This window comes from Vanessa tameamea, chromosome 11 (assembly GCF_037043105.1).
Source record: "Vanessa tameamea isolate UH-Manoa-2023 chromosome 11, ilVanTame1 primary haplotype, whole genome shotgun sequence".
Taxonomy (NCBI): Eukaryota; Metazoa; Arthropoda; class Insecta; order Lepidoptera; family Nymphalidae; genus Vanessa; species Vanessa tameamea.
The window spans coordinates 6,683,426-6,696,810 of NC_087319.1; the positions used below are offsets into that span (position 1 = coordinate 6,683,426).

The 13,385-nt window shown below is 31.6% G+C and overlaps 2 protein-coding genes across 3 annotated transcripts in view; one reads left to right on the forward strand and one right to left on the reverse strand.

The window, feature by feature from the left end:
* Positions 1-13,385, reverse strand: part of LOC113395166 (uncharacterized) — a 399,509-nt gene that overhangs the window by 383,290 nt on the left and 2,834 nt on the right. The window contains exon 2 of one of the 2 annotated variants that reach the window (XR_010309272.1): positions 12,412-13,199. Coding sequence is in view for 1 of the 2 variants with exons in the window: in XM_064216205.1 (XP_064072275.1) it covers positions 12,475-13,199 (725 nt within the window). In the remaining variant the exon portion in view is untranslated. Of the gene's footprint in view, positions 1-12,367; positions 13,200-13,385 lie in introns of those variants that run through there. The other variant, XM_064216205.1, reaches the window with a different exon arrangement.
* Positions 9,395-12,133, forward strand: LOC113395177 (uncharacterized). The gene is made up of 5 exons (XM_026632745.2): positions 9,395-9,518; positions 9,863-9,893; positions 10,928-11,070; positions 11,290-11,427; positions 11,763-12,133. Exons 2-5 carry the CDS (start codon positions 9,891-9,893, stop codon positions 11,941-11,943), a joined length of 465 nt encoding a protein of 154 aa, XP_026488530.1. The 5' UTR covers positions 9,395-9,518; positions 9,863-9,890; the 3' UTR covers positions 11,944-12,133.

A 13,385-nucleotide genomic window follows, 5' to 3' on the forward strand; every position in this document is an offset into this window, starting at 1 on the left:
TGACTGATTTTTTTAATAGGTACATTCGCCCTATATTACGTAGGTACTTCGAAACATTTGACATTTTAAGAGCACAATGTCGAGATGACACACCCATCAAAATTGAAATACAAAACTTTACGCTAAAAACGCTCTTATATTAATATACAATAAGGTTTTGAATTGCTTACATAGTCAGAGTCTCACAGTATATATATTATAGCTATATAATACAAATCGTGGTTCTAGAAACTCAACTAATATAAAAAAAAAAATCTAAATTAAAGTTTGTTTATTTAAATAGTTATCTTTGGCCAGTAGTATATTTAATGTATAGTTAAATCCTGCGTACCTACATATGTTTTAGTTCGTAAATGTCATAATGGACGATAGACTAACAAATATCAGTCATTAAACGAATATTGCATCAACATTAGACAGTCAGTCACGAAATGTTGAAACGAATACATATTTAATTTAATAATACCTTTGCAATCTCATTTGTTAAAATGATTCCATACATTTATTCACACTTATAATTATACTGCAACTGCAATGCCGTATATATGCTGTGCCTAAAGGTCCTTAATCCTTAGGCCTACGTCATATCTCTCTGGTTATGTTGAATTGAACTCCTATCAGAACATGAAAGTGCTATGCTTGCGCAGTTGGATCGTCTTTGAGATGTGGCGCTGTCATAACATTATTATTATTATAAGTGCGATGTATGTTGAGCTGAAATTTAAGGAATGGTTGCACAGAAACAATATATAGGAATATGAGCGAGGTGAATGCTTTCGATAACTAATGCTACAGTTCCGAATACGCACATTCTGAGGATGCAATTATGCATTACTAACTAACTGCCTCGACTTCGTACGGATAAAATAAGTTTTTATCTTATGATATAACGGGGACTTTCCTGTGTATAGTAGGTATATATTTACTCTGTAATCAATCAAAATATACATTATTCAAGTAGGCTTTTACAAGCACTTTAGAATCGTCATTTTACAAAACTGTATTAAGTGAAGCTATCATCGAATCCAAATGTAGACTCTACCGAGAAGAACTGGCAAGAAACTCAGTAGTTACTCTTGTTATGTTAGTGAAATACAATTATATATATAATATATCCTGTCTGGAAGTCAACAAATACCTCCTAGCTCCACGCTTTTTTATCATCTATATAATCTTGTGTCGAATAATATGGTTTATTTATTAATGTATTTTTTATGAATGATTTGAATTTATAAATCGGCTGTGTTAAAAATATACGCGGAATTTTAATATAGAAAAAGGTATCCGACCTTGCCCCAAGAAGAATATTTTGACTACGGAGTCGGCAACTTGGCGTTATGAGCTTATCCTTACGTCTCGTGTACATACAATGATTATCACTGATTCTATCAAAGTGATCAGTATTACTTTGAATATAAATAATATTGTTGTAAATATATTTTGACGCAACAGTGACTATTCCTACTTTGTTAAAAACATCCCGAAGGGAATCCCTAGCTCCAGAATTATAAATAGACCGGACTGCTTTCTTTTCTAAAATAAAATAATAATAATATGTCTGACGTCCATGTAAACCGATTACTTGTTGTTTTTGTAAAAATGTTGTCGGCTACGTTTGATAATAAAATATGTAATAAATATTGGTCAATCTGTGTGTACTGTCATTACGTTTTGTTTAATATTTTGGACTCGTTTCAATGTACTTATTTAATGAGAGACATTTCACAGATTCATGATGGCAATCTCGTTATTAAATACTTTTATTTTGCCGTAGGCCACGGCCTACAGCCTCGTGATTTATGGGGCCTTGGGCCTCAAAATTTTAGATTAAAATAAGTCGTATGAAAAGTAATGATTGATCCAATTATGATTTCAAGAAATTTAATGAAGATATTTTTTTCGATCATCTCTATGTCTAGCTTACAAAAAGAACATATCTTAAAACACTCTCTATACTAAAACACAGTCTTTCGATTAAGTAAATAGAATCTCTTCTATTCTTAATAAAAATATAAAAAATAAAAAACAAATTTACTAGTATGCTTGTAGCATACTAGTAAATAAGTTAAAGGCAATATCCAAATATTTATATTGTTATTTGAAGTTTGTTAACATCGTCTGGCGCCCAATGCTACTAACAAATTGCAAACAAATCGGAACGTGATCGTTGCCGTTTACCGTTTTCCTGTTCTACTAATTCATCAAGAACGTATTGTTGCAAGTAAAGCCCCCGCTGAAATGATTATGCAGATTTTTAAACTTTGCCAGTTCTATCTATTGTAGCAGAGATATAAAACTGCCAAGATTTGCAAGAAGAAGAATAAGCTAGATGACGATACAATTATTCAGGAGTTAAGTCAAATGCAGATAGGTAACTACTATATCTTAAATATTCATTATTAAGGTAGAGATAAGTATTTTTATAAATAATAATAAACACATGGACAATTAGACCTCTACGTAGTCTACATATAATTCCATGTTGTCAATGATATACCACGCAATTGGATTAATCGAAATGGAGACCGTATTTTATTATCGTGATCTGAAACCGTATTCTGTCGTGGTCCATTATAAACGCAGATCTGTCTTAAATATATATATGCCTCACCTCAATCACAACAAAATCCTAATTACCTATTACTGCTAAGTATGATACTTACTGACTAACCCACAACTATGTGAAAACAGTTTATGTATGGTTAATTACAGATCGAGTGGGCGTGACAGATGAAGCTGAGAGATAATCTTTCCTCGGTTGTATTTCAAAGGTCGATCAAGAGATTCTACAACGACGACGTATAGCCATTGGCTATTAAAATAAAGCCCATAAGGCTTAAATGGAACTAGTAATATTATAATTATTAAATAAGAATTATGAATATATATATATATATGTATACATATATATATATATGTGTAGAAATAAAATCGTGATAACCACGCGAAAAAGTGGATCCAGCACCATACATATATCTATAGCACTTATAATTGGGCTTATTCGTCAGTCTTATTTTGCGAAATGCTAACGGTGATTCCTAATGTCAAATTAATAACTCGAATTTCATTTTTATATAAACTGATGACATTAGTAATTATCAATAATGTAGTTCATATAATAATGATGTAAGAACAGCAACATATATTAACAATGTTAATTTGAACAAACAGTTTTATAATATGTTATTTTTAAGTGAAAAGACAATTCATAACTGCCTGAATGAATTTGAAAATTAAAAGGAGTTCTCGAGTTTTAGTTTTTGAGTATAAATTAGTAAAAGTGTTTTAAGTTATTATGTTTTCTATATCAATAATAATTTTAACGACAATTATCAAAGTGAATTATTTATATTTTCGATTCTAACAATTCAAATGAGTGAATAGTGAGTTATTTTTTATAAAATGTTTAGCAACGATAATGTAAGAGTGTTAAAAACAATTATCTCAGACACGACAGTTCATGGCTATGTTATGCTATAGGCTATGATATACATAGGTTTATATGGGTTAAGTGCATAGATATTTAAGAGAACAAACATCATACAAGCCGTGTTGAATAGATGATTTAAATCCATTTCAATGCAGACGTAAGCTGTCAAACTCAATGATATGCTGTGTCAATAGCGAGTGGGTTCGATCTCATTGTAACATCAATGTTTCATATCTGTACCTTTGTCCATTGTACGAAAAAAAAATCTGTGATTTATATATATAAAAAAAAAATCTGATATTGGTACCCACTATCATATATATTTTTTGTACCTATGCGAACCTATTTTAATTTTTTATACAAATATTTATATATTATCGATATCATCATTCGTCCGAGATAACGCGATAAGTAAGTAATTTACAAGTAGTAACAAAACTTAATACTTGTTTACATTAATGTATTTTATTTCGAACAGCCTAGTTGGCTGTGGATAATGTGTGAAAAAAGTGGATATCGGAAGGTATGGGACTGAAATCGCGGATTTCAGTCCCATTCTATATTAAAAATAAGTATTAGTAGTGTTACACTTTTGTATTTCAAAAATACCATAAATCTTTTGCTCCAGTGCCTGACTTTAAATCTATCAGATTTTTTGTCATGGCATAAATAGTCCCTTGCGTTTACGCACAAGTTTGATGCATGATATATCTACTGCGCAATTGACTAGCCTTGGATATTGACTGCCTTTGCCTTTATCAGGTCAGGATCGCATTAAAAATATTTTGTATTAATCTACACTTATCAGAAACAATTCGTTTTAAAATGTTTTTTACTCCTTTCGTATTTCAATGGACACAATCAACGAATAGATCTAAATCACGAGATAAAACAAGATGCCAGTTACATACTGGGCAGTTACAGTTGCCTGCTGACCCCAGACTCTTGACCTCACGATCCAAAAATACCGACCTTGACGTATCATTATAACATGATTCATAAATCACTCGTGATCTAGAATCTTACTATGATTTAAATATAATACTATTCTATTCCCTTTTGATGTTGTGCTTTAATGAAAATGAAAATTTGTATTAAGAATATAGACTTTTTCTTTTAATTGCTTATGTAGTAAAATATTTGTAATTCCTTAATATCGTGAATGCAATTGTCTCTTCTTGATAGGGGTTTGTGCAAGTCCGTCTGGGTAGACAACACCCAATCACTAATTCTACCACTAAAGAACACTATTTAGTATTGTTGTGTTTTTTTTTTAATCATTTAATTTAGTATCATTGCAAAGGTATTAACCTTAACTTGTGCCTTTTCTAGGTTTTATGTGGTATCCAGCGAGTATCTTTGTAAATATCTTGAATCGAATATGTGCCTATTCTTGGTTTCATATGGTACCCAGCGAGTATTTTTGGGAAATATCTTGAATTAAACTTGTGCCTTTTCGAAGTTTCACATGGTATTACATATGGTTTCATATTTATTTTGATAAGTTTTCATAGTAGTTTTCGGCGCTACATAGTGACTGCTGATTGTTAGTATTTCTTACCAACCAACTAGCCACCAGCACTGCGCCATGGGTGGTAGTAACTACTTAACACTCTTTTACCATCATACTACGTACTATAAATAGATAAAAATTATCTACGTAAAAACGATATAATAACTTAATCCATTAATGCACGAAAATGATCCCAAAGTTATTCCTGGAACGAAATCATGGAATATGGTTATAGGAATATATTTCTAAGCTTATCATAATATAACCGAACTCCGAGCAATAAAAATATGTTTAATATGTCGGATATCGGACTAATTTAACTCTAAGAGAGAAATCGTGTATTTATTTCTCTCATTGATGTTTTATTAGTTAATCATATATTTAACGAGTTATTGGCAAAAAGCGCTTTACATCACAAAGGTTATAGTTTAAACGACCCTGTGGTCGTGATTAAAATAACAAATAGCCTCAGGTAAATACAGGGGATAGTCAGGAAATAGACGACCCTGAATAAGATGAAACGGCCTAGTATATTGTATTGCATACAATAGCAATTATCTTAACTAACGATCACAGCTTACGCGTTTCATTTGTAATTCATCTTCAACTCCATGGCTAAGAAAAACATTTGGAGGAAACCTGATGGTGGTTAATTATTATTTCGTCCATCTGATACGTGCAGATTTAGGCATCGAATCACTTTTCTTAACAGAAGAAGATTAATGGTATTTTGCAGTCCTTTATTTGAACGTGGTAATAAATAGCAAAAGTTTAAACCTCACGTCATTAGAGGAGATTGTTTTCGATTATGATCAATTTTATGCTTCTATAATTAAGATATTTCATATAAGAATAGAATCTAATTTAAATAGAAATTAAGCCTCAAGCATCAATTTAAATGAAGATATAACAAAGACTTTGATTGACATCCATGATCGAATGAAGGTTCTTGCTAACAATGAAACTTAAATTTTGAAGAGTAATTTCAAATATTATCTTCAATTATATTAAGGTTACTTGTTCATGAAATTAACGGTAATGGATTCAAGATTTCGAAATCGTATAATGGAGCAATTTTAATTATAATAATACTAAAATCGATGTTTTTCTCCAACATTTATATTTTTGTCGAATAAGTAATACCTCTCATCCGTTTTCCTTCCCCCAAAATGAATGCTTTGTGCTCAGCTTTGTTCCAGGTTGAGTGAGTTACGAGTGGTATCACTAAAGCAGAGAGAGCCCAGATACAACACAATTTTACAAGTACTGGCCTACTGCCAAGTATAAACCAGGTGTGCCCCGCGTTGAATTTGGAGAGGCAGATCGTAATTCGCGAGGCTGGTCGAAACCTCTTCCTGCGAGCAATAGTGTCGGTGAAACTCCGCAGGGCGTGTAGTAGGCGTGAAGGCCGTAGGCCCTATTCAAAGCCGTTATGGTTTCGAAAGATACGGACGACTCCGGTCCGTGCCGAAGATGGCCGTCGCAGTTTATAACCAGGGCGTAGTAAGCAAGAACCCACATAACCCGGTTCCGTCAAGCGACCTTTCCGAATGTTTCCATTGCGTTAAAAAATATGTATTAAAAAATAGATAAAATACAATTAAGGTCTTATTGTTCGCACAAATGCGGGCAAGCAAATTTTATTTCCTTAATTTGTGTTTATTATTTATTCGTGGTCGATGAAGGAAAACATCGTGATGGGCAAATGTGTATACGTCAGATGAAGCTTCGTTTACTTTAACAATAAAGCCCCGTTAATATATTGAAAAAACGACTGGTTTTGTTTAGGGATTGTACCTACCTAGTACAATTATTTAATTCTTGTTTACAATTTTTTGTCGAAATATACATACATTTATCCTGCTATCCGTTATTTCTAAACTTATGATCCTTAAACAGAAAGTCAATGTTAGCTTCGGAATAATGGCCGTTGTTTTTTTTTCTATTAGTTAAATAAAAATAATTGTTTCTTAAAAATTGTAACTGACCAAAAGCCGAAATACTTTTACATACAAAACGAGTGTATGCTTAAACGGGGAAGCATTAGATGTTTTGGAATCAACAGAGTTCCTTGGTATGACAATAGACTCTAAGCTCCAATGGGGCCCCCATATAAATAAGTTGGCGAATAGACTCAGCTCTGCAGCCTATGCGGTAAAAAAAATTAGACTTTTGACTGATGTGGATACGGCTCGCCTTGTGTACTTCAGTTATTTCCACAGTATAATGTCGTATGGCATCCTACTCTGGGGTAATGCAGCTGACATTAATACTATTTTTGTACTGCAGAAGAGGGCTATTCGTGCAATTTATAACCTGGGCCCAAAAGATTCGTTAAGAGATAAATTTAAAGAAATTAAAATAATGACTGTCGCTTCTCAATTTGTTTTTGATAATGTTATGTATGTACGCAAAAACATAAACGATTTTCCCAGAAATTGTGACGTACATTCTATTAACACTAGGAACAAGAATAAACTTGTTACTCCAAGTACCCGCTTACACAGGGTTAGTAACTCTTTTTTGGGGCAATGTATACGTTTTTACAACAGGATCCCAGAAAACGTTCAAAATTATTCAATTATAAAATTCAAAAGAATCGTTAAAGAGCGTTTGTGTGCTAAAGGATATTACAACACTAATGACTTTTTAGTTGACTGCACACCTTGGGAATGAAATGATCGCCTCCAGGCTGTTTCAAATAACTAAAATATAATAATTATTGTACATGCAAAATGAAAAAAAAAAAAAAAAAATATCCCGCTGAGTTTCTTTCGCCGGTTCTTCTCAGGTCCGAGGTGCTAAATTCCGAACCGGTGGTAGATTTTTGACAATCAATAAGCAAGTGTAAACACTTCTATATTGAATAAAGATTTTTGATTTGATTTGATTTGATTGGGAGAAGAGGAGACATTTGGCTAGTAATGAGACAATTGCGAGCTCAAGTTACAGCTCAAGTTATGTTACATAGTTGAATTAAATCTATGTAAATCTACGACCGGTTCGGAAAGTATACAAAGTTCGGAAACTCAGTATATAATGCAAACACAGTTGTATTATGTATCTATTCCTCAAAACCCGATGGAATTAGATTTAATTATGCAACCCAGGATCTCAGAATCTTTATTTTATCCCGTAGGCCAAACAACCAGGTGCACACTAGTTTCGTTATTCTTCTAGCCGGAACATACAATACAAATTAATAATGTTTGTCTTGCAATATAATTGATGGCACAAAACCCTTATTTATTAGGTGAAAAACAAACTTTCCTTACAGTCATAAAACAAAATTACTTTATAAAAATTTTATTATTAATAAATATTATTCTAATAATACACTTCAATAAATCTTATCAAATAATAAATTCTATCTATTTACTTATAATTGATAACATAATGACTTATTCTGATCATTTTAATTATGTTAGATTAAAAATTTTGAAATTAAAAAGAATGCGGAATCGATATGTGACGTCACATATAGCCACTGGTCGTCTTTGTTCCGTCGACTTTGTTTCCACGAAATACAACCTACCGATTTACTAACGATTTGTCATTTTATCGCAATTAAATCGAACGTTGCCGTTTAGCCGTTTTAACACAACGATGCAGTTGAGGTTCGGTCGATATTGGGTCAGAATAGAATCGGGAACATGTCGTAACCGTAATAAATTATTAGAATTGTCTCCTGTTTTAAGGCGTTGTTTTTGTAATAGTTCCAATCTTTCGAATTTTGGGTTCTTTTAACAGACTTCAAAATAGTTGTGAACCGATTTTAATGTTTTTTTTTTTTATTGCAATATTCGACTATGTAATTGTCACAGTGAATTTGGAGTTACGATAGTAATACCAATGGAAATGTACGTATACGTCATTTGTTCCCCTGAACAGTACGGACTCAGTTGCACGATCAGCCAGAGTAAAATAAGGCATTATTTAAATGTGAAAGTTGGTTTTAAAAGTAACACGTAATAATTTTATATGCTGTGTGAAACTTTTAAAAATATAATTCAATAATATATTATTTTTTGAGTTTTTAGTTTAGTTTCATTTGTTTAGAAAATCAATTTGTACTAATAAAACTCATTTGAAATATAGTTTACTATAAATATATTATTTTATGTCAATTGAACAATGAAATTATTTTATTCTGTATGTACCTTCTTAATTTCATTTTACACTTCTTAGGTACATGACACAAGCAAAATAATCCGATGCGCAATTAATTGGACTTTTTATTAGCTTTTTTTAATATCGTTCACCAATATCAATTCAATATTAATGGAACTATAATTTAGAGGAAATCTTATTAATAATTCTTATGGCTTTTCTTTTACGATTTGTAAAGCAAAATATATCACCAAGACTTCTGACTTCTGTGGACGTTGAAAGCATGTTATAGAGTATTTTTATTTTTAAGATTATAAGAGTCACAATAACACCAGATAAAGATATCATTGTGAATAACCACGTAGCGGAGATGTTAGTAATCGCTATCAGTTCTTATCTAGATAGCGCGCAGTGCGAGCCGCGCGCTCGAATCGTGAACCATGTGTCCCTACACTTAGTGATATGGTAAATAATTAATTGATTACTTTATTTTCTATATAACTTCAAAGCTTTTAGTTTTCGATGCATTTTATTGTTTTTTCAAAATATGTTAATAAGATATCATTCTAAGAATAAGTTAGCTATCTATCATTTAATGTCTTCAAGATAAATTTTATCTCCAAAACAAAGTGGACGCTGAAAATATAGAAAGAATGTTGTTTCCTTGTAATTGTTTCATGGTTAGAATCGTGTATATTGCATTGGTATTTATATATAAATTAATGGTTTTTGTGGTAAACGTAAATGATTATTAATTTACTTTAACATAACTTTCGTAACATTTGACAACTTAATATTTTTATTTGCAGGTAGTGTTAAAGACTTAAGGGACACATCATGGTAAGTTTTATAATGTTAAAAATTATTTAATATAAATAAATTAAATTTTAATTGCAATAACAAAATCAAATGAAAGAAATAATAATAATAACATAAGATATTCTGTTTCTCTCATATATATATATAATAATATTATTTTAAACGGTAAATGGAAAGTCAGTTTAGTGGACTAATTAGTGAAAATAAACAATTGCAGTAGATTTTATGAGATTTTTTTTCTTTTTCGTTATGGATATGTTTGGATTAAGACTACGTAAATATGTCGTAGATTATTCTACTTATCTTAAAATTCTTGCGATACTTCTATGATTGGGTAATGGGTGATATCATTTTATCGTGACGAATATGTGTAGTTTAAGTACTAGCATGGGAAATACTGTAAACTGATAAAACATTGTTTAAAAAATTTACATAATACCGGTTTTTATTATTTTTGAACCTTTTTATATAAGTATGATGTCGTAGATGACATTGATAAATAATTATTAGTAAAATAACATACTATACAATATACATTCCCACAATTTACATAGCGCCTGTAGTAGAAAACTAGCAATCGCTTTTTTTGTCTTCTATTATTAAAATAACCTAGGAGTTATTGCGTGTTGGTTGGTTTTAGGGTATAAATATTTACGGAATAAAACAAGAACAAAAATTATAACGTTATTTTTAGATACGAAATGTAAATCAAAAATTATAGACGAGACAATTCACGTGTAAGAAAGCAGCAGTACGTTTCTAAGAGAATTCACTTCGTATATTAGTCGTGAAATATTCACAACCTGCTTTCGTCGATAAGCCATAATGATACGTGTATCCTATAATTTCTCACATATCTCGCTCGTGTTCCGCGGTGAGTTTCGAGTTTTTTCTTATAGAATAACACTAGTTAACTCAATCGGACACTCGTAATAAAGTGATCTCTTTTGATTTTTTTTTAAATATACGCGATACTTAAAAAAATAGATAGTAACAAAATGAATATTGAAAGATGAGATGATTGGGAATAATGTCGAATAAAAAATTGTTTCCAGGAAACACAGACGATCATAATCGTGAGCGTATTCAGCGGGGCCTGGCTGATGCTCTTAGTGATGAGCATCGTGCTATGTACCCAAGTCGCCAGTTTGCGCCGTAAGGTTAAAGACCTTAGTGCCAGCGGACGATTACGAGTTCAGTAAGTCAAATGTAACTTAGCTATACAAATTGTTAGGACTTAAATAAACTCATTTTTTTAAATGCGTAAATTTCATGGTAAGTGTTATATATCACAAATCAATCTACATAAGGAATCAGCAATAATGACATTAGTATCTTGTATTTAGGAAAAACCTTATGCGATTTAATAATAATAAGCGACTTTGTTAATTAACTTTTTATTTAACATTTCTAACAGAAAATTAAAAATGAGCCAAGGTGGAAACCACGCTTTTCACAATCCTGGTCTGGCTCCGGACGAGGAACTGTCGCGGCGAGGCTATTCCATGTACCAGGCGTCGGACGAGGATATCGAAAGCGGTAGAGGTACAGAACGGTGCGTTGATTTAGTATTGATGTGGCCGACATGTAGTTATAAATTATATTAATTCTACACGGGTTTGGGCATTCCAAATCAAGGGAGGAAATAGAGATGATGATAGGACATTTGAATTTGCATTTTATTGAGTGACATAAGTATACATATACAAATCTATACTTTAGTATAGTAACAGAATCATAAAAAAATAATTTTAGTTCAACAATTGATCTAAAATACGAATGAAAAATGTAACTTTGCTAAAGGTGAACGACCACTAAGTAGTAATTATGTATATGTTTTATAATGAGCAAAATAAATAAAAAGTAAGTATTAACGAATTATTTCTCCAGGCAGACGGGAGGGCACTTTGTAGACGAACTGACGCGTGAATTGGACAACAGACACCAGCGCCAGGCAAACGCTCCACCATTTCTCCTTCAAGGCATTGAAGATAAGAAAAGAAAAACCCCGTCCAATCCATTATCCAACCAAGGACGACAGAATGACATGAACCCCAACTTCATTTATTAACAAAACTCCTAATAAATGAATTCTTAAATAAAAGTACCCTGGTCAAAAAACATTGAAAGTTCTAGCAGACTTAAGCACGGAGGACGCACATTGTGCTTATACCATCTAGAAATTTCATAGTTAAGGGTTTATTTTATTATTGTTACATTATGAGTGAAAATGCAATACTTCTCCATTACTTTTCCTAAAAAAAATTAGAGAAAAGTTAAAATAATATCATTTTGAAGAATTACATGTTATTTATTAAGATTTAAATTATAACATTATTAAATACATAACGTTTTATTTATCCTTACCTAATACAAAAATTATCTTGTTTAAAAAACAGGATATTATATATAGGCAATATGAACTTAATATAAACTTAAATAAATAGTAAATAAAACGAACAATGTAAAAAAAAAACAATAACAACTAAGTTTAAGTCTTATTATCCATTTATACATTCGTAAAATGTCTTACCGCTACTAATGGCTTCGAACAAGTTAGATACGAATAAATAACTAATATATAAAAACACTTAGTCCTAAACTAACGTCTAGAGTATCTGTAATGTTGTATTTTTCGCAAATACGGTCCAGTGTGTAAAGAGCTTTGCCTTAGCCTGCATCTGCCAGAAATGCATCTAGATTTTATGCTATTTCCATTCACTGATCTTACTTTACTCCTGTTTCTGTTTCTCGTATATCGTGCACTTTCGTCATTAAACTTATTTTTTGATTTTGGGCTTGAAAATTCTTTTTCATCTTCCTTGGAATCCTTATTTTTATTCGCTTCGTGAGCGTCTAATATGTCTTGAATACTTTTATAAGCCTCGTCTTCTTCAGAATTTGATGCTACGATGTGAGTCTTGTAATGTTTTGTTAAATCATTTTTCTTTTCACTCATTTTCTCTAGATGTTTTAGGTAGCTATAAGTTTCTGGGTCAGTCGATTCACTTATAGGTTTGAAATCTGAAAAGCTTATGAATTGCAACGCAGAAGATGGTTTTGACTTTCCGGTATATAATGATTTCGAGAATAATTTTGCATAAGTATCTCCTAAATCGTAAGGATAATATTCTGAATCTAGAACATTCTTCCCATTTGATAGATATCTCTCTTTCTTTTCAGAAGCTTCGATTTGAATTGGTATTTTACTGTCTATGTCGAACTTGATACTCGGTGGGAGAGTCACTCCATAAAGTTCCTTATCAGATGTCTTTCCATAAATTTTGTCGAACACTTTTATGTCGTCCGACCAGAATTGTGAAATTCCTAAAACAGAAGATTACTATTAAAAAAGGAACTATATCAAAGGTATGATAATTTTTACTCAGTAACAGCCTGTAAATGTCACACTGCTGGGCTAAGGCCTTCTCTCCGTTTTGAGGAGAAGATAAGGAGATTGCAATGCGTATTATTGGATACACATGTGGCAAAATTTCATTGAAATAACATGCT